Below are 26,225 nucleotides of genomic sequence, written 5' to 3' on the forward strand. Positions count from 1 at the left end.
ACTTTCTATTGTGCACTGCCACACAGCTCCCTCCTACATTACCTCTACACTTACCTCAATATTTCACTCGTCTCTTATTTATTTTCAACACTATGGTTAATTAAACAAAATGGTTATGTTAAGCCATCAGCGGTAATAGGCTTGGTCTCAGTCTTGTTTTTAAATTTTGCCCCGAGGGGCGAGTTTATTGGGCAGCGCCACTCATCCTGTGAGTGGACACACCGCCATAGTGACAGTATTGGGCAGCGTCACTCATCCTGTGAGTGGACACACCACCATAGTGACAGTATTGGGCAGCGCCACTCATCCTGTGAGTGGACACACCGCCATAGTGACAGTATTGGGCAGCGCCACTCATCCTGTGAGTGGACACACCGCCATAGTGACAGTATTGGGCAGCGCCACTCATCCTGTGAGTGGACACACCGCCATAGTGACAGTATTGGGCAGCGTCACTCATCCTGTGAGTGGACACACCGCCATAGTGACAGTATTGGGCAGCGCCACTCATCCTGTGAGTGGACACACCGCCATAGTGACAGTATTGGGCAGCGTCACTCATCCTGTGAGTGGACACACCGCCATAGTGACAGTATTGGGCAGCGCCACTCATCCTGTGAGTGGACACACCGCCATAGTGACAGTATTGGTCAGCGCCACTCATCCTGTGAGTGGACACACCGCCATAGTGACAGTATTGGGCAGCGCCACTCATCCTGTGAGTGGACACACCACCATAGTGACAGTATTGGGCAGCGTCACTCATCCTGTGAGTGGACACACCGCCATAGTGACAGTATTGGGCAGCGTCACTCATCCTGTGAGTGGACACACCGCCATAGTGACAGTATTGGGCAGCGCCACTCATCTTGTGAGTGGACACACCGCCATAGTGACAGTATTGGGCAGCGCCACTCATCCTGTGAGTGGACACACCACCATAGTGACAGTATTGGGCAGCGTCACTCATCCTGTGAGTGGACACACCGCCATAGTGACAGTATTGGTCAGCGTCACTCATCCTGTGAGTGGACACACCACCATAGTGACAGTATTGGGCAGCGCCACTCATCCTGTGAGTGGACACACCGCCATAGTGACAGTATTGGGCAGCGCCACTCATCCTGTGAGTGGACACACCGCCATAGTGACAGTATTGGGCAGCGCCACTCATCCTGTGAGTGGACACACCACCATAGTGACAGTATTGGACAGCACCACTCATCCTGTGAGTGGACACACCACCATAGTGACAGTATTGGGCAGCACCACTCATCCTGTGAGTGGACACACCGCCATAGTGACAGTATTGGGCAGCGCCACTCATCCTGTGAGTGGACACACCGCCATAGTGACAGTATTGGGCGGCGCCACTCATCCTGTGAGTGGACACACCGCCATAGTGACAGTATTGGTCAGCGTCACTCATCCTGTGAGTGGACACACCGCCATAGTGACAGTATTGGGCGGCGCCACTCATCCTGTGAGTGGACACACCGCCATAGTGACAGTATTGGGCAGCGCCACTCATCCTGTGAGTGGACACACCGCCATAGTGACAGTATTGGGCAGCGCCACTCATCCTGTGAGTGGACACACCGCCATAGTGACAGTATTGGGCAGCGTCACTCATCCTGTGAGTGGACACACCGCCATAGTGACAGTATTGGGCAGCGCCACTCATCCTGTGAGTGGACACACCGCCATAGTGACAGTATTGGGCAGCGCCACTCATCCTGTGAGTGGACACACCGCCATAGTGACAGTATTGGGCAGCGCCACTCATCTTGTGAGTGGACACACCACCATAGTGACAGTATTGGGCAGCGCCACTCATCTTGTGAGTGGACACACCACCATAGTGACAGTATTGGGCAGCGCCACTCATCCTGTGAGTGGACACACCACCATAGTGACAGTATTGGGCAGCGTCACTCATCCTGTGAGTGGACACACCACCATAGTGACAGTATTGGGCAGCGTCACTCATCTTGTGAGTGAACACACCGCCATAGTGACAGTATTGGGCAGCGCCACTCATCCTGTGAGTGGACACACCGCCATAGTGACAGTATTGGGCAGCGGCACTCATCCTGTGAGTGGACACACCGCCATAGTGACAGTATTGGGCAGCGTCACTCATCCTGTGAGTGGACACACCGCCATAGTGACAGTATTGGGCAGCGCCACTCATCCTGTGAGTGGACACACCGCCATAGTGACAGTATTGGGCAGCGTCACTCATCCTGTGAGTGGACACACCGCCATAGTGACAGTATTGGGCAGCGGCACTCATCCTGTGAGTGGACACACCACCATAGTGACAGTATTGGGCAGCGCCACTCATCCTGTGAGTGGACACACCGCCATAGTGACAGTATTGGGCAGCGCCACTCATCCTGTGAGTGGACACACCGCCATAGTGACAGTATTGGGCAGCGTCACTCATCCTGTGAGTGGACACACCGCCATAGTGACAGTATTGGGCAGCGGCACTCATCCTGTGAGTGGACACACCGCCATAGTGACAGTATTGGGCAGCGCCACTCATCCTGTGAGTGGACACACCACCATAGTGACAGTATTGGGCAGCGTCACTCATCCTGTGAGTGGACACACCACCATAGTGACAGTATTGGGCAGCGCCACTCATCCTGTGAGTGGACACACCACCATAGTGACAGTATTGGGCAGCGTCACTCATCCTGTGAGTGGACACACCACCATAGTGACAGTATTGGGCAGCGCCACTCATCCTGTGAGTGGACACACCGCCATAGTGACAGTATTGGGCAGCGCCACTCATCCTGTGAGTGGACACACCACCATAGTGACAGTATTGGGCAGCGCCACTCATCCTGTGAGTGGACACACCGCCATAGTGACAGTATTGGGCAGCGCCACTCATCCTGTGAGTGGACACACCGCCATAGTGACAGTATTGGGCAGCGCCACTCATCCTGTGAGTGGACACACCACCATAGTGACAGTATTGGGCAGCGCCACTCATCCTGTGAGTGGACACACCACCATAGTGACAGTATTGGGCAGCGCCACTCATCCTGTGAGTGGACACACCGCCATAGTGACAGTATTGGGCAGCACCACTCATCCTGTGAGTGGACACACCACCATAGTGACAGTATTGGGCAGCGCCACTCATCCTGTGAGTGGACACACCGCCATAGTGACAGTATTGGGTAGCGCCACTCATCCTGTGAGTGGACACACCGCCATAGTGACAGTATTGGGCAGCGCCACTCATCCTGTGAGTGGACACACCACCATAGTGACAGTATTGGGCAGCGCCACTCATCCTGTGAGTGGACACACCACCATAGTGACAGTATTGGGCAGCGTCACTCATCCTGTGAGTGGACACACCACCATAGTGACAGTATTGGGCAGCGCCACTCATCCTGTGAGTGGACACACCACCATAGTGACAGTATTGGGCAGCGCCACTCATCCTGTGAGTGGACACACCGCCATAGTGACAGTATTGGGCAGCGCCACTCATCCTGTGAGTGGACACACCACCATAGTGACAGTATTGGGCAGCGCCACTCATCCTGTGAGTGGACACACCACCATAGTGACAGTATTGGGCAGCGCCACTCATCTTGTGAGTGGACACACCGCCATAGTGACAGTATTGGGCAGCGTCACTCATCCTGTGAGAGGACACACCGCCATAGTGACAGTATTGGGCAGCGCCACTCATCTTGTGAGTGGACACACCGCCATAGTGACAGTATTGGGCAGCGCCACTCATCTTGTGAGTGGACACACCGCCATAGTGACAGTATTGGGCAGCGCCACTCATCTTGTGAGAGGACACACCGCCATAGTGACAGTATTGGGCAGCGCCACTCATCTTGTGAGTGGACACACCGCCATAGCAGCATGTACAACACTCCCCAATAGGAAGAAAACCCGCTGGGTTGTTCATCCTGTCACTTGTACCCAGACACAGCTGGGACTTGCTTAACTGTCTCAAGTGAACAGCTCCTCAAACAAAAAGATTAACATTTATCAACCCTTAAAAGCTTACGTTATCTTGCGGGTGCAAAATGGGGAAATCTTTTAAGAACAGTATCAATATTTGACAAATAGTGTTTTCCTAACTCAAACAATGTGGGGTTTATTATTCTACAGTTATTCCTAATGTCTCTCAGGTGTTCACATTCACGTAGATAGTGGTCAAGGCGGTGTCCATCACTCTCACCACAGATTCTGCAACTTCGCTGATCAACTGTTGTTTCCATTCCAAATCTCCATGGATATTTGTATCCAAGACGGATTCTCGCTATTACAGATTCTCTCACTCGTCGTCCTCCTCTTCGGCCATACTGATTGGGATTGCCAGCTGCAACCATGTTGTACCATCGTACAGATTCACTGGTTTGTGCTTCTATCCTCCTTTCCTCAGTTACCTTGTCACGGTGATGTTGCCTGATAATACCTCTAATTTGTAGTTGAGTCTTGGGTATGAAGTGTCTCAGTCTTGTTGGGTGTCACGATTTAGTGAGAGCGTGCTCTGACCTATGGTCACCTGAACAATGGCAATATGGACACGTTAGACACGCCCTCATAAACCCCACTTTCTTTGTTCTATATGAATCGATAACGATGAAAGAGAACAGCCTTAAGCATCATAGTGTTTACGACACTTTGTGTAGTTGAAATAACGTGAAGATTGGGCAGAAGGTGGAGTGTGTGATACGCCCCTAGTACTGGCGGAGGAGGCCCTCAAGCGCTGGGTAATGGTTGAGAGCGGCACTCAACTTTTCCCGCGCGCTCAAGGGGCTTCCATTATGGCGGGGGCGCTCTTAGCCTCGCCACTAACTGCCCGGTTTTCCTTGTCGGGAGAAAAGTAATTCGGTATTTTCATGTAGTGTACAGCATATGTTGTTATTGAGTTCTCTTATTACATACTGTGTATAAATTGTCATCCACACTTCCGTGGAAATATGTTAAGAGACCCATACAGCCCAAGTGAATGGAATACTGTGTATATCAATATATACAGAGGTTCAGCTTGCAATATTCGCAGTAGACACTGTCCATTAAACTGAACCCTCGGGACAAAGTTGTCAGTACTTTCCCAAAACTTCATCTTAGTGAGATAACTTTAATGACGTGGTCACTACACCGACGAATGACAACTTTTATTCAAAACATAAATTGAAGGATTGTCAAAGGTTAAGAATCTTAACTTTCCGATTGTTTGCTTCACTCTGAATATTCTGAGCTTGTGTTCGTCGGTTGCAACATTCCCTATAACTTGTATATCAACTCTGTTTGTAACAAGTGCTTCGTGTAGGTCGATTTAAAATTCGAATACTTAAGCAATGGCTAATGTAGACAATCTCAATTACCCCCCCACACACACACATTATCGTGACTGACAATGTAACTACAGCCAGCCACTCTACCACGAATTCACAAGAAAAAGTTTGAAGAGGGACGCCGCCTGGCAGCAGGCGCACCTAGAGGGACGCCGCCTGGCAGCAGGCGCACCTAGAGGGACGCCGCCTGGCAGCAGGCGCACCTAGAGGGACGCCGCCTGGCAGCAGGCGCACCTAGAGGGACGCCGCCTGGCAGCAGGCGCACCTAGAGGGACGCCGCCTGGCAGCAGGCGCACCTAGAGGGACGCCGCCTGGCAGCAGGCGCACCTAGAGGGACGCCGCCTGGCAGCAGGCGCACCTAGAGGGACGCCGCCTGGCAGCAGGCGCACCTAGAGGGACGCCGCCTGGCAGCAGGCGCACCTAGAGGGACGCCGCCTGGCAGCAGGCGCACCTAGAGGGACGCCGCCTGGCAGCAGGCGCACCTAGAGGGACGCCGCCTGGCAGCAGGCGCACCTAGAGGGACGCCGCCTGGCAGGAGGCGCACCTAGAGGGACGCCTCACCTTACTGTTGAGGAAGGGATCAAGAGGGCTAAGGGGCGACCACTCTCCTTGGGTCAGCGCTCACACTATCATGCGGCTACAATCGCGGGGCGGCCACATAGAGCAGTTTATTTGTTTATGTGAAATGAGAGGGGAAAATGCGAGAGGTTGATGGGTGGGTGTGGAGGCCAGGCACGCTAGCACTACCTCCTTGATCTTCTACCTATTGTGATCAGCTGTGTGGGCATGCCTCTTGATCAGCTGTGTGGGCATGGCTCTTGATCAGCTGTGTGGGCATGCCTCTTGATCAGCTGTGTGGGCATGCCTCTTGATGAATCAATTCAATCTGTTTAAATCACGGGAGACATCTCCCGTCACGCAGGGTGCAGTCGCACCTCCACAGATCTCCAGTATCACCTCTTGATACTGGTAATGGCTCAAAAGGGCCAGAACTTACGGGCTATTCATGCCCGTGCCACCTTTTGGGTGGCTTAATCTTCATCAATCAATCTCTTGATCAGCTGTCAGCAGTCTTCCCCCCTTCCAGGTGTTCGATTTCTTAGATGTTGACTGCTGGCTGGCTTGCTGTTTACTACCACCTCTCCAAGTCCCTCTCATGTGATGCAGCTGATCCTCTCGTGATCTTTTCTGTTGTAATTACCTAAGTGTAGTTACAGGATGAGAGCTACGCTCGTGGTGTCCCGTCTTCCCAGCACTCTTTGTCATATAACGTTTTGAAACTACTGACGGTCTTGTAGTGTGGTTCATCTCGTGTTTTAAGAAATTAGCTTCGTGTCTTCCACATTTAGCTCTGTTGGTCACTCATATGCTTTACGGGTCACGTATTTCACTTATTTTTAGCGTAGTTTCCCTTTCTCATGATTGATTGAGATTAAGCCAACCAGGTGGTGGCACGGGCATGAATAACCCGTAACCCTTTCTCATGTTTTCCTCTGCCAGATCTACCTGAAGAGCTGAGGAAAGAACACACAAACAATTGCCTCCGTTACAGATTTAAAAAATGTGAATAGGCACAAAGGAAAATTTTTATTCCCTCGGTGAATAGGCAGTACAACTGAAAGATAACAAATGGGCTATCGTGAAGTTATCATTTCGTTGATAGCTACAATGAAAGTCGAAATTGTGCATTAGTCATCGCGATTTTTTTTACCTGGGCCAAATCACACATTTAAGGCTTTTAATGATATCTGTGAAGTGTGACTACTTTTATAATGAGTTATAAAAGGTAGCTAAAGGTGTAATATTTAGCGAGTGTTAGCGCTATCCTGACTTGGATTCGTTTATATATCCTCCCCTCCACCCCAATCCCCGCCAGTTATCCTCCCCTCCACCCCAAATCCCGCCAGTTATCCTCCCCTCCACCCCAAACCCCGCCAGTTATCCTCCCCTCCACCCCAAACCCCGCCAGTTATCCTCCCCTCCACCCCAATCCCCGCCAGTTATCCTCCCCTCCACCCCAAACTCCGCCAGTTATCCTCCTCTCCACCTCAAACCCCGCCAGTTATCCTCCCCTCCACCCCAAACCCCGCCAGTTATCCTCCAATGCCCCCCCCCCCCTCCAAACACACTCACCTATTCTTCATCGACAAACTCAACACGCGTCGCCGACTCTTCCATATACACAATAGAGACTACTGAGGGTTGGTGATGAGGCGGGGGTGCATGCTGGGGTTGTAGTGGTCGGGACGGTGTGTGTCGCGACTGACTGGATCACTGAGTGTGGCAGTTATGCATGGCAGGTCATCCAAGACCCGCCCTGTAAACACGTGCTGGTTGGTCACTCGCCGGTAGAGGTAACCTCGCCTGCACCGCGCCCACCAACACTTATCGTACCCGCATCCTTTTATACACTTTAATGTATTATGATACATTTTAGACGTGTATATAATTTAGTTTAAGTGTAAAATTAAGTGTTAAGTGTTAAATATGACGTGCGAGGGTCCTTATTGGGGAGATGGTAATGTGCACCCGGAGGCGCGTCCCACACGGCCGGGTCACAGGGCATCTCCGGAAATACTAAAGGAGTTGCACCACTGTTGAGAACACCTAGGGATGGATAGCGGCTGCCCCTCTGGCTCCACCCCGGCGCCCCCATAAGCCTACCTCCATCCTTCAGCATGTGGGGGACACAACTGGTTGGTCTACCCTCACCATCCACCTGTGTGATACTGACCCCCAACATGGCTTAGGCGGTTTACCTGACTTCATCCCGCGTGGGTGGAGAGGCGCGGCCCTTGGCGCCACACTGCTCCACATCCTTCTTAACTCCCCCCCCCCACCCATCACACGACCCCACCAACTGTTCCAAGTCGTGCGACTTCAAAATGGTGCATACGATACTTATTGTGATATCCTGAATGACAGTTTCTGCATCTCTCCTCTCCTACCGTCCTATCGCTGGACGGTAGAGCAACGGTCTCGATTCATGCAGGTAGGCATTCAATCCCCGACCGTCCAAGTGGTTGGGCACCATTCCTTTTCCCAGTCCCATCCCTAATCCTTATCCTGGCCCCTTTCCAGTGCTATATAGTCGTAATGGTTTGGCGCTTTGCACTGAAAATTCCCTTCCCCCTCCAAACACCGCCTCGCATTGCATCCCCCCCGACACAGCCACGACGTGTGCAGCACCTGAAAGGACGTACGTTGGAGGAGGGAGGGAGGGAGGAGGAAGTCGCATGGTACACCTGTGAGAGGACGAGCGTCGCGGGCAGCAGGTCGCGTGGTACACCTGTGGTGGTGGTGGTGGTGGTGGTGGTGGGGGGGGGTGTTGTAGGACGCGTGGCAGGTTTTCCGGAAGTTGGTTGCCAGGTCGGGTGCCCTCTGTGTGATGGTAATCTCTCATCATACCCTAATTACTTTGAACTCTAGTACCTGCTAGCTGGACTCGACGCATCTATATTCTGGTAACCCCATCCTGGTAACCTGGTTGATGGGTGCACTGAATCGTAAATAGATGATTTCTTCCTTTATGCGTTAAGTACAGTGCATCGTAGATAGTGAAGATGGTCATGGCCACTTGCTATACAGCCCGTCACGCCATGCTGGACCTCGGTAGACCTATTTGGTCATGGTCACACTCTTTGTTAACCTTCCTCCACTTGGCCAGAGCTGCGTGGACAGTCAATCAACTGGTGTACAGGTTCCTGAGCCTATTGGGCTCTATCATATCTACACTTGAAACTGTGTATGGAGTCAGCCTCCACCACATCACTGCCTAATGCATTCCATTTGTCAACCACTCTGACACTAAAAAAGTTCTTTCTAATATCTCTGTGGCTCATTTGGGCACTCAGTTTCCACCTGTGTCCCCTTGTGTTAAATAGACTGTCTTTATCTACCCTATCAATTCCTTTAAGACTCTTGTATGTGGTGATCATGTCCCCCCTAACTCTTGTGTCTTCCAACGAAGTGAGGTTTAATTCCCGTAGTCTCTCCTCGTAGCTCATACCTCTCAGTTCGGGCACTAGTCTGGTAGCAACTCTTTGAACCTTTTCTAGTGTTTGTGTGTTTAAAGTAGCGTGAGTGTGTGTGAGGTAGCGTGAGTGTGTGTGAGGTAGCGTGAGTGTGTGTAAGGTAGCGTGAGTGTGTGAGAGGTAGCGTGAGTGTGCACCAGGTAACGAGGTGGGCGGCCAAAGTGCGGTGGGTGGGGGAGAACCTTGCGGTACACCAGTAAGAGACAAGTTGCAGTCAACTACAAACCGCTTCAACTCCTCCCTGCACCCTGTCCCCTCAACTCCTAGTGTAACCCTTGCTGGTACACACACAAAGTGAAGCACTAGCCGGTGTTCCTCGTGGTCAATTACCAGCCCAACACCTGCTGAACGTGGGCAGGAAAACGGAAATAGTAGGGTGGTGTGGGCAGGTGGATCCTGCCGTCCCGCGATCGCCTCCTGCACTCTCGCCCCCACACTCACCTACACTCCCTGGTTGTCCAGTTAGCTGTGTTCCCCGGTGGTGGAAGGTCGTGGCGCGCTCCGTCTCCCACCAACTCTCGCCTCCGTTCACTGTTGACAGTGCCCTTGCAACCTTGTGTATGTTTGAGGCTGATGTTTGGATGTGATAGTGGCAGTGATAGTGTTGCGATATCTCGGTGTTTGATCAACATGAAGGTGCAATATGTTTGTGGTGTTTTCAAATTCTGATCACTAAAAGTTGCTGGATTTGTGTGACAATTACTGCCGTGTGTTATATTATTCGTGATAAATTAAAATGGCAAATAGCAAAAGCATAATGAAGTTCAACATAAAGCACTTTTTGCGGGTACAAAACTGGGTTACTGTACATGATTAGTGAGCGTCAGGCCACGTGTGTGCCCCGCACCAACCACCACAGCTCACAGGAACAATACAAACGCCGGTTTTGCGCGTGTGACTGCTCAACTTTCTTGGTGTTTAAACATAAATAAAATAGTGCAGTGTGACGTTAAACTCCGGGTCAATAAAATAATAATCAGGGTTGCACCCGATAATGTCCACACGCAGGTGTTGATCTAGTCACGTGCATATTGTATAATACTATTTATGACAGTGTCAGACCATGGTGCAAGCGAGGAGTCACAATAACGTGGCTGAAGTATGTTGACCAGACCACACACTAGAAGGTGAAGAGACGACGACGTTTCGGTCCGTCCTGGACCATTCTCAAGTCGATTGCCATGGTTTTCCATGCCATCAGGCCATGGTTTTGAGCCCTCCAGGCTGAAAACCATCATGAAGACCCCCATCCATCGCCACATCTCTAGTATCAGCCACTGATACAGATAATGGCTCCAAAGAGCCTCCACTTACGGGCTCACCATAGCCCGTGCTACTGGAACTTATCGTCCTGAGTAGCGAATCTTAAACAACAACAACCACGGAGGAAGAATTGAAACAGATATTTCCTTTAGTACTTTCGTATTTAATAATACATCTTCAGAAAGAATGTATTATTAAATACGTTCAGAAGGAATTCAGATGCTTTCTGAAGATGTATCATTAAATACGAAAGTACTTTCGGAAATTCCCGTTTCAATTCTTCCTCCGTGGTCTGACACTCATATTTTTCATCACGTTAATTTTCGTGCATTACACACAATACTGTTTGTGTATAATACTATCATACTATAGGGAGTTGGTAGGTAGTTGGTAGGCGGATAATACTATTTGATATACTATCAAATTGTTCATGCGCGTATGCACTAAATACAATATTATATATAAACACTATCAGTCTCCAGGGTGGTCGAGGTGGGTTAGGTTAGGTAACTAAAAATCATATTTTATTTGTTACAAGAGAAGCCGGGATTAAACAAGTGTAGTTAGGAAGAGCAAACTCATGGCAACTGAACCTTTATATGTGACTAATAGCAGTATGAAGCTCCAAGTGAATGTAAAACTAAGACCTTGATTTTTTTGTTATCCTTAGTGGCTGCCAGTATGTTAAGAAAGCCACGTTACAAAGCAATACTACTCTTATCACTACATTAACGCACAGCCTTACACCTACGCTATTTCCAATCAAAATATCCTAAAAGGTAAGAGTAGGATATAAGGCTGGAAGTAACGCTGATGCAACCATCTCAGACGGGGAATAGGTTAATCGTGCATGATGGAGAAAAACCACAAGTGAAAGGTATTGCCGGAGGTGGGGAGCGTGCGTGTGCCCTTCGCTGTGATAGTGAAGGGCGAGAGGGTTCGAAGCCAGCTTTGCTACATAGAAAATGTGTATTAACCAAGAACCTATCTATATTTTCAATATATTGTTATTTTTTAGTGCGTCTCATTACACAAGACGTTTGCTGAAGTGAACTGATAAACAGAAATTTGTGCTCTAGAAAAGACAAATGCAATAACGTATTAACATTCTCATAATGCGTAATGTAATTTGAAATTGAAATAAGTTTATTGATGTAAAATACACACAAAGGGATGTGTAATGTAATGGTTACGAGCAATGGAAGTGAAGTTAACGTGCCCTGAAGCTGGATGGTCACAACAGCACATAGGGAACCATGGAAACTGGTCACCAGCTGACAAGTATTGGTCTCGCAGTCACGACCGTCAACATGATGCTGACTCCCGACATGTAGATCCAACATGTGTCCCGCCGACATGAACATCCAAACATTCTCTTTACGGCAGGCGTTGAAGGTAAGGCTCGTCCGGGTACTCGGGGCCCAACATAATTTCAACTCATTCACCAAAAATAATAGATATAGTTACCATGAATATAATGTACAAAATATGGATTGTTTTAGTTTAGTTCATTTATTATGCACCCCATACCCATCTTGTGGGCGGTAGTGAAAAGGGTTACATAATGGGCTCAGGGACTGAACCCCACAATTCATTTAGCTAAGCAAGTTACAATCTTGATGAACTAGTTACAAAATTCAATATAAGTCGTCACGTCAACAATGGGTTCGAGATCGACCACAAGTACAGGTTCTAAATTAAGCAACTGACATGTGGAGAGCCTAGTGTCACAATTTATATGTTTGATTGTTGTACACATCAAAAAGTTCACGCTTTCTATTATTACATTTATAAAGACAAAGTGAAACAAACTTAACCTGCCCTACGCTTAAATAAACAATCCTAGGCCTAACATACACTATCTTACGTATCGCCATAGGCCTATTGGCTATATTAGGTCTGAGAAGTTTAATTTCGTTGTTGGTTTTCTGGGACCCAACTTGAACAGTGTCTCGGTGGTACAGTTGGGGTCGTTCTCGACTCACAATCGAGAATTCCAAGTTCGAATCTCGGGAGACTAAAATGACTGGGTACGTTTCCTAACACCTAATGCCTCTGTTCACCTAGCAGTAAATAGGTACCAAGGAGTTAGTTTGCTGTGGGTTGAATCCTGGGGAGGGTCAGTAGGTCGACCTTTGACAGGGAGGAACCTCGATATAAGCTTAACATGTATATATATACACTGGCTGCCTGTCCCCGAGCAAACGTACAACAGTCCATAGTAGCTATATGTAATATAATTTTTTGCTACCAATCCTGAAATGATAGTATTTATGGTCACTACTTGGTCGAAAGTACCCATATATATAGTGATGGCCCACCAGTAAACCACTTTTTGTACTATTAGCTTTATGGAGTACGGAAAAAATAAAGCTAAAAACCAAAGTTAAACATTCCCCGGCGTAGCACAGGACATGCATGTACTATATTTTTTTTTTTTTTTTTTTTTTTTTTTTTTGAGATATATACAAGAGTTGTTACATGGTTGTAGAGCCACTAGTACGCGTAGCGTTTCGGGCAGGTCCCTGGAATACGATCCCCGCCGCGAAGAATCGTTGTTACAACCAAGTACACATTTTACTGTTGAGTTAAACAGAGGCTTCAGTTAAGGAATTGCACCCAGTAAATCCTCCCCGGCCAGGATACGAACCCATGACATAGCGCTCGCGGAACGCCAGGCGAGTGTCTTACCACTACACCACGGAGACTGTTAAACTGTATATTAAACTGAGACTGTATATTAGGTCTAGAATTGCTAGGAGATGTTAAGAACATAAGAACAAAGGTAACTGCAGAAGGCCTATTGGCCCATATGAGGCAGCTCCTATCTATAACCACCCAATCCCACTCATATACATGTCCAACCCTAACATGTATATGATTAGGGTTGGACAGGTTAGGTCTTATATTTATGTGAACTTCTGGTTTGTCCAAATTCAATAATACAAGTCAAACTGTCTGGTGGTCTACTACATATAGCAAGTATTTGAAGGAAAGTACGAATGAGTACTTTCATTTTAGGAGGATGGGCTGCATTTTTGGGTGATAGGTTGCATAAATTACTCTCGCTACACTTTGCTACCTAACTAATGCACCAAAGTTAACACAGCTGGAGAGCGACGACATTTAGGTTCGTTCTGGACCATTATTATTCTCGATTTGATAATGGTTTAGAACGGAGGGAAACTATTACTTTCTCCGCTTCTAATGTGGTGGGTTGTGTTCATTTGTTACAGCCCGTTACTGGGAATTTTAAATGAGTACATGTATGAGTTAATGCGTTAACCCAGCAAATATGAATGTATGTATATACACATTTATTTGTCCTTTAGTCTCGTGTATACATATACACTTCCTATGCCCTTTCAACCAAGTGATGTTTTAAGTAATTTTTTTGTCTTCGGTAATATTGGCATCGTGACAGACAATTTGAGTGTATATATATTAATGCAATAGCCAGCTAACTGTTTTTTTTTTTTATTAAGATATGAGGTACATCTGCATTAGTGCAGCTACCCTAGACTATATGAAGTGGAGTACAGTGTGTCAAAAAAGCTAACTAGGTGATGCTAAAAAATCCCCATCACACAGGATGGTTAGTCATACAGAGGCATGTGATAAGCGGTCTGCACTGGCAGACTCCGGATGCATTTTGAGGATATCAACAACACAAGATTGAATAAGGTAGCAGTGGTAATACAAGTCCCCATCTCGCAGGATGGTTAGTCATACAGAGCCATGTGTTTAACAGCCTGCACTGGCAAATTTTGGGTATACTGTGAGGATATCTTCAAGAATACGAGAGTGAATAAAGTAATTGCAAAGCTCCAGGTACCTCATGCCAACTGGTCTGAAAGGTCTAATAACTGGGCATTCAGTGATGTAGTGCGGGAGATCATGCCGTAGTTCCTGCTCACAAGAGTTGAAGATGTCTGACATGAAAATCTACGTTTAAATTATGACGTGGTTGAGAAGCACTAACACGCATTTCACTGTTTGCCACAACTTTTGAACAGATGCGTCAAGCCTAAGAAGTGTTTATTTTTACGTGGTTATCAGGCTAGAAGACCTCAGTGGTCTCCCTTAAAAAAAAAAAAGGGGGGTGGGGAGGATCACCAGCCTCTTTACTAGGGCCCACCTACAGCAGTACCACACGAACCACTCTTCCTGCCCCAACTTTTAGCATCTCTACCTCCCGCCATAACATGCAAGGTGTGTGGGGTGGGGGGGGGGGGTGATGCCGCCTCAACTCCACAAAACGTCTACTTGCAAGTAGAACACCATTCCAATGTTGAATATTAGTGTGAGAGAGAGTTGAAGTCATCTGCAGTAATTAAATGTAATGTGTGACTTAAGGGGGACCATTGGCGACCGGTAATGAGTAACATTAACCTCAAGGTAAGGTAACATTACTTTTAATTATGCGGTACAGTAATGCATTGAACGGTAATTAGGTTGAGACAGGTAACCCCGTTCCCGTCTGGGAGAAAAGCCTCTGGCCCCATCCCTGGTTTACAACGTCTGCCGGGGTAACTTAGTCCAAATAACAACACTATGTTGACCAACTCCTTTGTATTAATAAACCAACCTTTAAAATAAATATAATAGTCGAGAATTGTTTTCTGTGGAATTTGTACTTCTGCGTGACCACGGTCTGCATACCCACCCCGAGGAGCAGAGGCCCCAGGTGTTACAGGCATGTCCCCCCGGGCGTTAAGTTGGCTTCCACATACAGGAATGTAAGAGTAGGGAGCCTTAAACCCTCCGAGGCGTGCGCCACCAGGATTACCTCTGCTACTGATTTATGACGAACCCTCACAACTTATTAAATTAATAAATATACGCTTATATGTGGAGGAATGGTAAAGCCCCCTTAAGCATAATTACTGTATGCAGGCGATGAGTCACAATAACGTGGCTGAAGTATGTTGACCAGACCACACACTAGAAGGTGAAGGGACGACGACGTTTCAGTCCGTCCTGGACCATTCTCAAGTCGAAACGTCGTCGTCCTTTCAACTTCTAGTGTGTGGTCTGGTCAACATACTTACTGTACATCTGAAGTTAACAACTGTCATCGAAACAATTAAAGTAAACCTTTCAATATATGATGGTCTTCGGGGAAACTCTGGACGGACAAAGACAGGCAGTTTCTATAGAACTCGCATCTTCGGCTCCGAGGGGGGAGGGGGGAGGAAGCAAAATAAACATGTCAGCTGCACCAGTACACCCTGATGTGCTGCGTTACAACAGTTGTGTATAAAGTACATCGCGACATATTTAGGATGATGCACATTACAGTTATCCATAATAGCTTTGCCTTTTGTTATGCTAGTTACTGCTATTACATCACAAAATCCCATCAAAATAACATTAATATGAAGATTCTTCGATGAATACACGGAGTCTAAAGCCTAAGGTTTCCATTGATAGAACTGGTTTTCGGATTCCCAGGAATGCATGTATGAATGGTAGCCTTACGGGGGGTTCGTGAGTGAGGTCCAGGTCCTCATTCCTAGTGCGAGCTACCTGGATTATATCAGGAATGTATTGTGGCGCGGTGGGCTCCGGCGGGGAGTCTTTGGGTTGGGGGAAGGGTGTAGGACATCCAGGTGTGGAGGACAACACCAGAGACTTAATATGAAATATATATAAACGAGATCAGTTGAATTGGTTGTTTGAAGCTTCAATACAAAAGGGCTTTTTTTGTATGACCGTCGGTGATATTTTATTTTGTATTAATCTTAGATACACAGCACTGCTGGAAAACTGTCTGCCCGTCCAAGGTTGGAAGCCAGGCTCAACCAACTTTGTAGTGTGAATGGTCTTGGTTATGGGATGGACATAGGCTGATCGGGGTCGATCCTTTTGGCCCTATTGAGGGGGGGTCGGGCTCAGTAGTGACCTCCCAGTACATGTTCAGTGAAAGGTGGCTGGCAGAGTCCCTGTATTTCTTCACTAGAAACAGAGCATTAATTCAGTATTACATTTTCTGAGGAAGATAGAACACTCAGGTTTAAGAAAGAAATTGCAGACTCCCAAATGCCTGAAAGCACTAATACAAAAATAATTATGATTTATTTAGATCTGAAATCTATGTATATGGGCAGCACAAAATGTCCATTAGACAGTACGACATAGTGGTTGCCAGGATCAGGTTGGGCTACCATTACTTGTGGCAGGTGGCTACAGGTGCGTGATCTCACAAATCCAGAGCACTAAGTGCAAACTCTGTGAGCAGGAGCCGGGTCGTGATCTCACACACTACAATATTGAATGCCCGGTCATTAGACCTTTCAGCCCTGCCGGCATGAGATACATGGAGCTTTTCAATCACTATTAATTTTAGTGTTCTTGAAGATATCCTTATAATGCACCCAAAATTAGCCAGTGCAGGGTATACTGATCATACCCCTGTATGACTAACTATCCTGCGAGATGGGGGACTTTCAATATCATTCCTACTTTATTCATTCTGGTGTTTTTTGATGATATCCTGATATAAATATCTTTGTATATACATTCCAATTACTTTTTATTCTATTACAGTAATATGATTGGGAATGAAGGAACTGGGAATGAAGGAAAAATAACAAAAAACATGGAACTGTTCTGTAATGCTGATATTTTTTAGTGCATTCCTTCAATAACATTGGTATTTCATGTCTAAGCACCCATCTTCATTACATTGCACTTGCATGAGTTCAACTCTAGTAGCCACTTGTTGAACCATTCTTTCAGTCTGTCCAGATCAACTTGAAGTGTCTTGCAGTGTATTTATCATTCTCAATATATGTCATCGGCAAGCATTAAGAGGATGATCATTTATATGGGTCAGTAACAAGATAGGGTCTTGTATATTGGTGTTAGGTAATTATCCAATGATGCAGCTTCCCTGCCATTTCTGCCTGTTTCTCCAAATTGTACCCTAGTTTTGTGTGTATTCTGATGTTAATCTCTGTCAGTAGGATGTGATTGCTATGATAGGCATCTTGTATCTTTAGGGTACAAATACATTAAGTGTGAAGAAGGGTTGCTCACCAACTAAGGGTGAGGGAAAGGCGTTTGACAATTTCTTATTACTCTGTGAAAGAGAGTTGTTAATATTTCATTGATTTTGTCATTTACCATTTGGGAGTAAACTAATTTACCAAACTAACCCTCCTACATTTACCATGTAGGAGGGTTAGTTTGGCAACTTCTGTGGGAAGAACTGTTATTACTTATACAGTTTACTGATGTAATGTGATGGAAACCTTGTTTTATGTACTTACAATTACTGTATATGCCTAACAGTATGTGACCAATGATGATTTCAGTGCCAACTCAATATGTTTATATCAATGTAAAATGATATTTGTAATTAACAATATGGCAAGTAATATGGGTATTAAAATGTAATTTTTTTCCACAGGAACTGTTCTCGCAGCTGCAATACAGTCATGAGTCAGCCCTGCCACCAGATGCTCTACGCCGTGCCCTTGCCCAGACTTTTTACAACCAACAGCGGTTCCAGTTGGGCTTTATGGATGATGCTGCAGAGTGCTTTGAAAATATTTTACTCCGGATCCATTTCCATGTGGCAAGCGGGGAAGCGGAGGACATGTGCAATGCTCGTCATTGTATTCCTCACCAGAGGTTTGCCATGACACTGGTAGAGCAAAGTGTATGTGGTGACTGTGGAGCAACCTCCGAGCCTCTTCCTTTTACACAGATGGTGCATTACGTATCTGCCTCGGCCCTCACTGCCCAGGCCAAGCAGATGACTGATCCGGGCGGTAGTTCTCAAACCCAGCATCAGCAGCTAGATATGTTCGGCCAACTGCTTAAGAAGGCAGGTGGCATGGGTGACATTCGCGACTGCCCTGTGAGTACTACATAAATCTTGATTTTGTTATACTGGTATTGTTAAAAATATTATGTTCCAATATTAAAACTACTGTACTTGATACATAAACCTTTATATTGTTAATGTAATATGAATATAATCCAGATTTCATATACTGCATATGTACTGTACTGATTTAAAAAATGAAAGATTTAATGTTTACATAGTTGAATCAATTACATTATGGTCCTTTGTGATGTGTTGACTGGCATAAAGCAAAGTGTTGTTATGATTGACAGAGTGCGTGTGGGGCCAAGATCCAGATCTGCCGGACACTGATGAACCGACCGGAGATTGTGTCCATTGGCGTTGTGTGGGACTCTGAACGGCCCACACTGGAACACATTATGGCTGTGTTTGCCACAGTCGGCACTACTCTGAGACTGAGGGACGTTTTCCAGAGTGTAGTTGATGACCGTTGGGCTCAGCACACCCACCACCAGCTTGTTGGTGTGGTAACTTACTATGGAAAACACTACTCTACATTCTTTTACCACACAAAACTTCGAGTGTGGATTTATTTCGACGATGCCACAGTTCGTGAAATTGGACCACACTGGGAGCAAGTTGTAGACAAATGCAGGCGTGGGCATTTCCAGCCACTATTGCTGCTGTATGCTAACCCAAGTGGGACACCCGTGCCCGTGGATAGTGCCCCACGGACAGTGACACTAGTACCAGGACACCGTCCACATACCCGCACTTCCCAATCTTCACTAAAGCCCACCACTGGAGAGCCCTATTCCCAGACCTCGACTCGTCGTGCTGTCACACCTAATCCAGAAAAGTGTGGAGATGGGTCAGGACCCACTCCTCGCCGAGCAATCACACCTAGCCCTGAAGTAGCTGCCCATAGAGACTATCAAAATATTCATGCCCTTGCTGCCCACATTTATCAAGATGGTAATGGAGAAGCTCACATTGATGAGGTGTTTGAGGCGGGTACCTCTAACTATCGGCGGCAGCTGGAAAGTATTAAACAAAGTGGCTCCGTTCTACCTAATAAGCCTTCCATTCCTGGCCGGGGACGACTCGATTCTGACGACTCTGTATATGTTGGCAGACGAAACGATTCACAGCGACAGGAACGACAACGGTCAGTAAGCTGCAATGGTTACAACCAGCATGGGAACCGAAATAGTAATTCCTCCCTTGAACAGTTCGAGAAAGATGGTCTGAAGATGCCAGAGGGCAGCAATGTGCCTCGGCGCAGAGATTCCGGCAACTGGAGTGGCGACCGCAATAGTGCGTCATCATCTTCATCCACATCTTTAGAACATCCCTACCTATTTATAGTGGGTAAGGCAGGTCGCCAGCCACCATCACCCACCAACAAAGCACCACCTAGTCCTTCCCGCACTGACCACCCAGAATATGCAAACCTTGGTGTGGGTATTCCACCACAACATGCACACACCCATAACTCCATGGTACAACCCCCTAACACTGGCCCTAATGGTCAGTACGATCCTGGTTATGACTCCTACTCGCTCTCATCCAATGACTCCTACCCAATCCAGCAGAACTTGAAGCATAACTTGCAGGTGAGGATTAATTTTTTTTTTGTAGAATTATGTACAGCCATAACTTTTGTCAAATGAATTTACAAGCAAGAGATTAAGCTATCCTCCAAAGATGATAGTACAATATTTATAGCAACTATTTCAACAATTACAGGTAACAATGTTCACATTTTGTACTATTAGATTTGTAATCTGACAAAAATAAACATTCCTAGGCCTGGCAAAGCACTTGTGAACTATTTTAAGCCTAAGATTGTGAATAATAGACCCCAAGAGTGCTTGGATTGGTTAGTTTCTTTTGTTTTTTACATTTTTAGTATGTCATTTGGACTACTTCAGTAACACAAACATGTGGAAAGTTTTTGAGTATACTGTACAAGTACATTTTTGTACATTTGACAATAGTTTCTATAAGTACCATAGTTTTAATAGTATGGTAATTATAATGTAACCATAATCCAGACTTTCACACACAAAGCAGTATTGAAAATTTAAAGAACCCGTTTTTATGTTTATTGTTTCTCTCGAGCAGCTTCAGCAGATCCCTGAATGTGTACAAACAAGTGACAGCCCTGGCACATATACTGGGGGAAGTCAGCAGGACAGCAGTAGTGTCAGCACACTTACAGAGAGTGAGACTGGTGGGAACTGCGAGACACTTTGCCTGGCTGCTGATTCCCTACTGGAGGAAGCCCGTGCCCGTGAAGAATCTGGAGACCTTTCCGTTAGTATTGCTCGTTTCCTCAGTGAATCTAAATTTTCTTTGTCAATACACTGTATACCAAGAATATTATCACTAAAAAAAAAAATTAACAACTGCATTTTTTTTTTATATATAGGGTGCTTTGGACCTGTGCAATGCAGCTGCAGCAAAGACGCGGGCAGCGATGGATGCGCCCTACAACAATGCGCACTCCCTTACCTTTGCTCGCATGAAACACAACACCTGTGTTATGCGGGCACGCTCTCTACACCGCCGCATACTTATCCAGGAGGAGACTGCTGCTTGGGAGGGGCAATATAAGCTTGGTAAGTTTTAATATATCTTGTCAGGTTTCTTCATGCAGATGTCAATGGCAGGTATCAACTCCACTTTTGTGTAATTTATTTGTAGAGTTCTCATTACCATATAATCATTAAGAATATATATTTCATATCTGATATTAAGTGAACCAAGCCCTTTTACTATTATATTTAAATGGCTGCCTTCAAATTCATTCATATTATCATGTGAAATTTTAAAAAATGAGGTCTCTGTTATTTATAATTTTGCATCTTGTATAACCAAAATAATCTCTTGCAGATGGACCTCATCACAGCCGCCAAGGCTCACGTGATTCTCAGAGGTCACGTACTAGCAGGCAAGGGTCACGAGAAGGGTCAGTCCACCACAGCAGACAGGGGTCACGTGATGCTTCAAGTGGATCTCAGGCCAGGTCCCAGGAGCAGTTAGACACAGCTGTGACTTTGGCACAGACAGCTGAAAAGCTTCAGAACACCAACATTGAAATTTATGCTACACTGCCCAAGAAGAAAGGGAAGAAGCTGTCTTCTGATAAAGTATCTAGGAAAGATGATGTAGAAATCCAGCTGGAAAAATCAAAAGACAAGAAGAACAGTGACAAGACAAAGGACAAGTCACACAAGGAAAAAAAGAGTGGGAAGAATCGTGCAGTTGATAGTGACTATGGCAGTGATCATAGTTCGAAGGGTTCAAAGAAGCACATGGAAAAAGATGATGTAAATGCAATTGTTGAGGTAAAGGAGGAAAAATCAATTGGGAAGAAACAACACAAAATCAGACGGAAGCTTCTTATGGGTGGTCTCATCCGGCGCAAGAACCGTAGCATGCCAGATCTTCGTGAGGGTCAAGATGGAGAGAGCCCAAAATCTGCCACAGATGACCTGGAAGTTCGTAGTTTCTCACGACCTACCACACCTTCAGGAGAGAAAACCATGGCTGGGTACCTGAGTGAGGGCCACTTGGAGTACAGTAACCCTAACCTTGAACGTAGCAAACTTATGAGGAAGAGTTTTCATGGAAGTGTTGGTAAAGGATTGTCACCTGCCAAGAACACTGCAGCTACTAAAGTTCCTCCTCCAATCCCACAAAGGATTACTTCCCAACTTTCACATAAAAATGAGAAAAATAATAGAAAAGAGGATAAGAAGCGAGAAAAGCGACCCCCATACCCTCTGCCACCAAGTGACCGCCCGGGAGAAGATCCTCCTGCACTGCCGCCTCGATGTTATACACCCGAGATCGTTAATAACAACATACTTAAAAGTGAACCACAGTCTCTACCTTATCACACACAGATGCCACAATATGACATGTATCAGACTAACTCTCTTCCTTACAGTGGTCCTATCTACGCAGACCAGCAACAACAGCAGTCACAACAGCCACCTGCCACACCTACACAGATTACCATATGTGCTGATGTTCACCAAGAAGCCACTCCAAAAGAGCCTCAACAGTCTTACCAGCAGCTACATCAACAGCCCCATGAACTAGAGGAACAGATGCATCACCAAGAGCAAGCTCTACATCAACAACAGCAGCAGCAACTTCACCACCAGCAACACTACGAAGGTCACCAAATGACTAATCCTCAGTCTAAAGCTCAAATCAATAATGCTCCATCTTGGTCCAACATTTCTCACTCAAGACAGAGTAGTGAGGATTTTCCTCCTCCTCCTCCTCCATTGGAGGAGGCTGTGGAGGATCTCAAGATCAGGGGGCTTTTGCCTCCACCCCCACCGGTGTCCAGGGCTACCCCCGAGGCCCTTAGCGTCTCAGAACCCTCAAGTTTGCTCGCGCAGCTACAACAAAAGCGACAACAGATAATTGAGAATAAGGAGAGTACAGGCGCAAACATTGATGATCGGGTTAAGTCAACATCAAAAAGCAGCAGTGATTGGCTACAGGAGCTGCAAGCAAAGCAAGCAGCAATGCGGAAGAAGATGCAGGATCAGAATGGACCCGGCTCAGGGGCAAAGAATGAGGTTAAAGAAAATGACTGTGCTGGTAGTAGAGATAGTGGGACAACTTCTGTCCGTAACCTAGCCTCAAAGTTTGAGGGTGTTGGTATAACAAATAAAAGTGATGGTGGAAGTGACGAGGTAGACAGCAGTGCTGCTCCAAGCGTAGCTGGATCTCAGCAGCCACCCCAGCAACCAACTCGAGAAGAAATTAGTGAACGACAACGAACAGTCAGCAAAGAACTGTTTACGAGGGAGTACACTCAGTGCAACTCACTCCAGCTCCCTTCTCACAGTGGTCATGAAAGCAGACTTAGTTCTTCTTATCGGACCCGAAACGAACACAGTGAAAGTGTTAATGGTAGTTGTAAGGATAGCATAAGTGAAAGTGCCAAAGAAGATTCTGAATTAAATACTAGTACAGACACAAACTCCACTGATGGTGCAAAGAAGAAAAAATCTAAGAAAAGTGTGACATTTTGTGATCAAGTGGTTCTTGTTGCAACAGCAGAAGATGAAGAGGAGGATGCTTATATCCCCAATCCAATTCTTGAAAGGGTCCTGAAATCGGCTCTAACCTCATCCGCCTCTATGTCAGACACAGACACGTCGTCATGTGGAGAGTCAGGCAGCCCAAGACCGAACAGTACAACACAAACAAAAGCTAATGTGCCCACTCCACAGGCTAGTCCACATTATCAGTCTGTAAACAATCCACAGAGTCAGCCTCAGCCACAACATTCATACATGCAGTCACATACTTCAACACAGGGCTACCATGCCCAATCGGTTCATAACCCAGCACACCATCCCCAACCCCACCTTCATTCTGCACAGTCTTATTCATCTCAGCCCACCACCCAACAGCCTCACCAAACCCAAGTTTATCCTAACCAGCCCCCATCTTCACAACACCATCCCACCCCAGCTCCAGTACAACCCCATCTTGGACACAGTCATCCAACACATCCACATGGACAGCAGTACCAGCAGCCCTCACAGAGCACCACAGCACAAATGAGAGTGCCACCGCCGTATCAGCCTCCCCCCTGTATTACCCATCTCCAGGGCACCACAAAGCCCATGGGCTCCCATACTTCCCAGCCTCATCCTCAACCTAACCCAGTATCACACACTCAAGGTACACATGGACAAAGTCAGGTATGGACGCTTGCTAATGGTTTGCATGCTTCTCAGATGCCCCATCTTCTCCCTGGGCAACATTCCACTAGACCAGGGCAGCAACAACCACAACATGTTAGACACATGGCAGCACAGCAGCAGCAGGCTCCACATTATCAACCTCAACAACAGCAACAGCAGCAGCAACAATCTCAGCCGCGACAACCAGCTGCACCATACCCTGGAATGATGACTCGCCAGAACAGTAGTCTTGGACTGCAACATCACTCTGAAGCAGAAAGGACATACCCACCCTATCAACGTGTCTCACACCAAAGCTCTGTTCAGGCACAACCAGTGAACCACCAACAAAAGATGCACCCACAGATCCATCAGTCTATGCATCCCCAGGGCCGTCCTAGTCACCCTGGAAGCACTGGCCAGCCAAACGGTTACTCTGGTTATACACCAGCTGGATCATTTAACCGCCAACAGCAGCCTAGCCACCCATCCCAACAGCAGCAACAGCAGACTCCACATGCCCACTCACAGCAGCAGTCACAAACACAGCAACATGGGTCTGGATATGGGAGTGTTGGCCGGGGGGGTGTTAAGGGAGGACCAGGGCACTTCTGTGGACCTTTGGACCCTTCTGCTATTTACTCTACTGTGAACAAATCCTCTAAGAAGCCAGCAGTGGCCCCTAGCACAGGCACTGCTCTGCAGCCCTGTAATCTATGTAGAAAAAAGTGTGTTAACCCACCATCCACATACTGTAATGATTGTGACTTCTATATGTCAAGATTTAAGCCAAAAGTGTAATACTGTACTCGATCTTTGTCATTATCTCCTGTCGTAAAAATCACATGTCGTAATAATGTCATAAATCTCTAACCTCCAGATATTCTCAAAAGCAAAAGACATGACAATAGTTATAAAAGCTCATGAACATCACGTGTCAGTGATAGATGGCATTAGAGGGAGGTGGTGCAGTGGTGGAGCCAGCTGTTCAAGGATAAGAACCTATGTGTTAGTGCAATGATCTGCAACTCTCAATACCACCCCCTCATCCTTGGTGGTACCAGTGTTATTAAATTATTTATATTAAATATTTTATATTCTACTGAAATTAACTGTACCTGCTAGATCTGATTAAGAGACATTGGTGCCACTTCATGATGCTGACTACGTGATGTCAACAAGTACCTGCGCTGTCATGACTGTACTGGTGTTGCAGTGTGATGGAGCAGCAGGACTTTTGTGCTTCATTACCCATTGGTGCATCATGCCTCCCATGCTCTCTGCCAGGTGCTCACTATGCATGGTGCTCTGCCAGGTGCTCCACTATGCATGGTGCTCTGCCAGGTGCTCCACTATGCATGGTGCTCTGCCAGGTGCTCCACTATGCATGGTGCTCTGCCAGGTGCTCCACTATGCATGGTGCTCTGCCAGGTGCTCCACTATGCATGGTGCTCTGCCTGGTGCACCATCTTTGTGTGGTTAAGAATCTTCTTTCATTGTGATAATCTGTTATGGATCTCAATATCAGCTTGTTTTTAAGCCTTATTGCTGTTACTGTATTATATATATTTGTATTTATTGTACAGTCATTTTTTTATTTTTGCACATTTTGTTAATTGTGCACTTGTGAATGTGACCATGTGCCAAAATTTGTAAATATCATGTAAAAACAAATTATTACCCTATAAAAACTACTGTACATAATCATCAGCTTTTGTATGTTTTTTTATTAAACAGAGCTCTATGATGCTATCATTTGTGTTTTTCTTGCCTACAATTAGCAAAATCCATATTATCTATCATAATTTAAATAGCAGCTTTACTTATGTCCTGCAGGCAATATCTTGTTCTCAAATAATTTTCACACTATTATTACAGAGGAATGTAACTAGCAATAGACTATTAGGACCCTCTGGCATTTATGCAAGCCAATACACACTCCTTAAAGTTGCACTTGACAATTTATTGGTACAGGTAGTGTTTAAATATTTAATGTTGTTTATCTGGAATTCTTTAAACACATCTTGAGGTTATCTTG

The 26,225-nt window shown here is 46.3% G+C and overlaps 1 protein-coding gene across 4 annotated transcripts in view; it reads left to right on the plus strand.

Moving 5' to 3' along the window:
• The window catches only part of ec (echinus), a 292,962-nt gene extending 267,022 nt beyond the window's left edge, over nt 1-25,940 (plus strand). For 3 of the 4 annotated variants that reach the window (XM_045767592.2, XM_069312385.1, XM_045767593.2), the window contains 5 exons: nt 18,063-18,515; nt 18,776-20,080; nt 20,592-20,783; nt 20,899-21,088; nt 21,363-25,940. In XM_045767592.2, coding sequence (XP_045623548.1) covers nt 18,063-18,515; nt 18,776-20,080; nt 20,592-20,783; nt 20,899-21,088; nt 21,363-24,988 — 5,766 coding nt within the window. In that variant the 3' untranslated portion in view covers nt 24,989-25,940. Of the gene's footprint in view, nt 1-9,886; nt 9,944-11,666; nt 12,044-18,062; nt 18,516-18,775; nt 20,081-20,591; nt 20,784-20,898; nt 21,089-21,362 lie in introns of those variants that run through there. The other variant, XM_045767594.2, reaches the window with a different exon arrangement.
• The last annotated feature ends 285 nt before the right edge of the window (nt 25,941-26,225 follow it).

This window comes from Procambarus clarkii, chromosome 72 (assembly GCF_040958095.1).
Source record: "Procambarus clarkii isolate CNS0578487 chromosome 72, FALCON_Pclarkii_2.0, whole genome shotgun sequence".
Taxonomy (NCBI): Eukaryota; Metazoa; Arthropoda; class Malacostraca; order Decapoda; family Cambaridae; genus Procambarus; species Procambarus clarkii.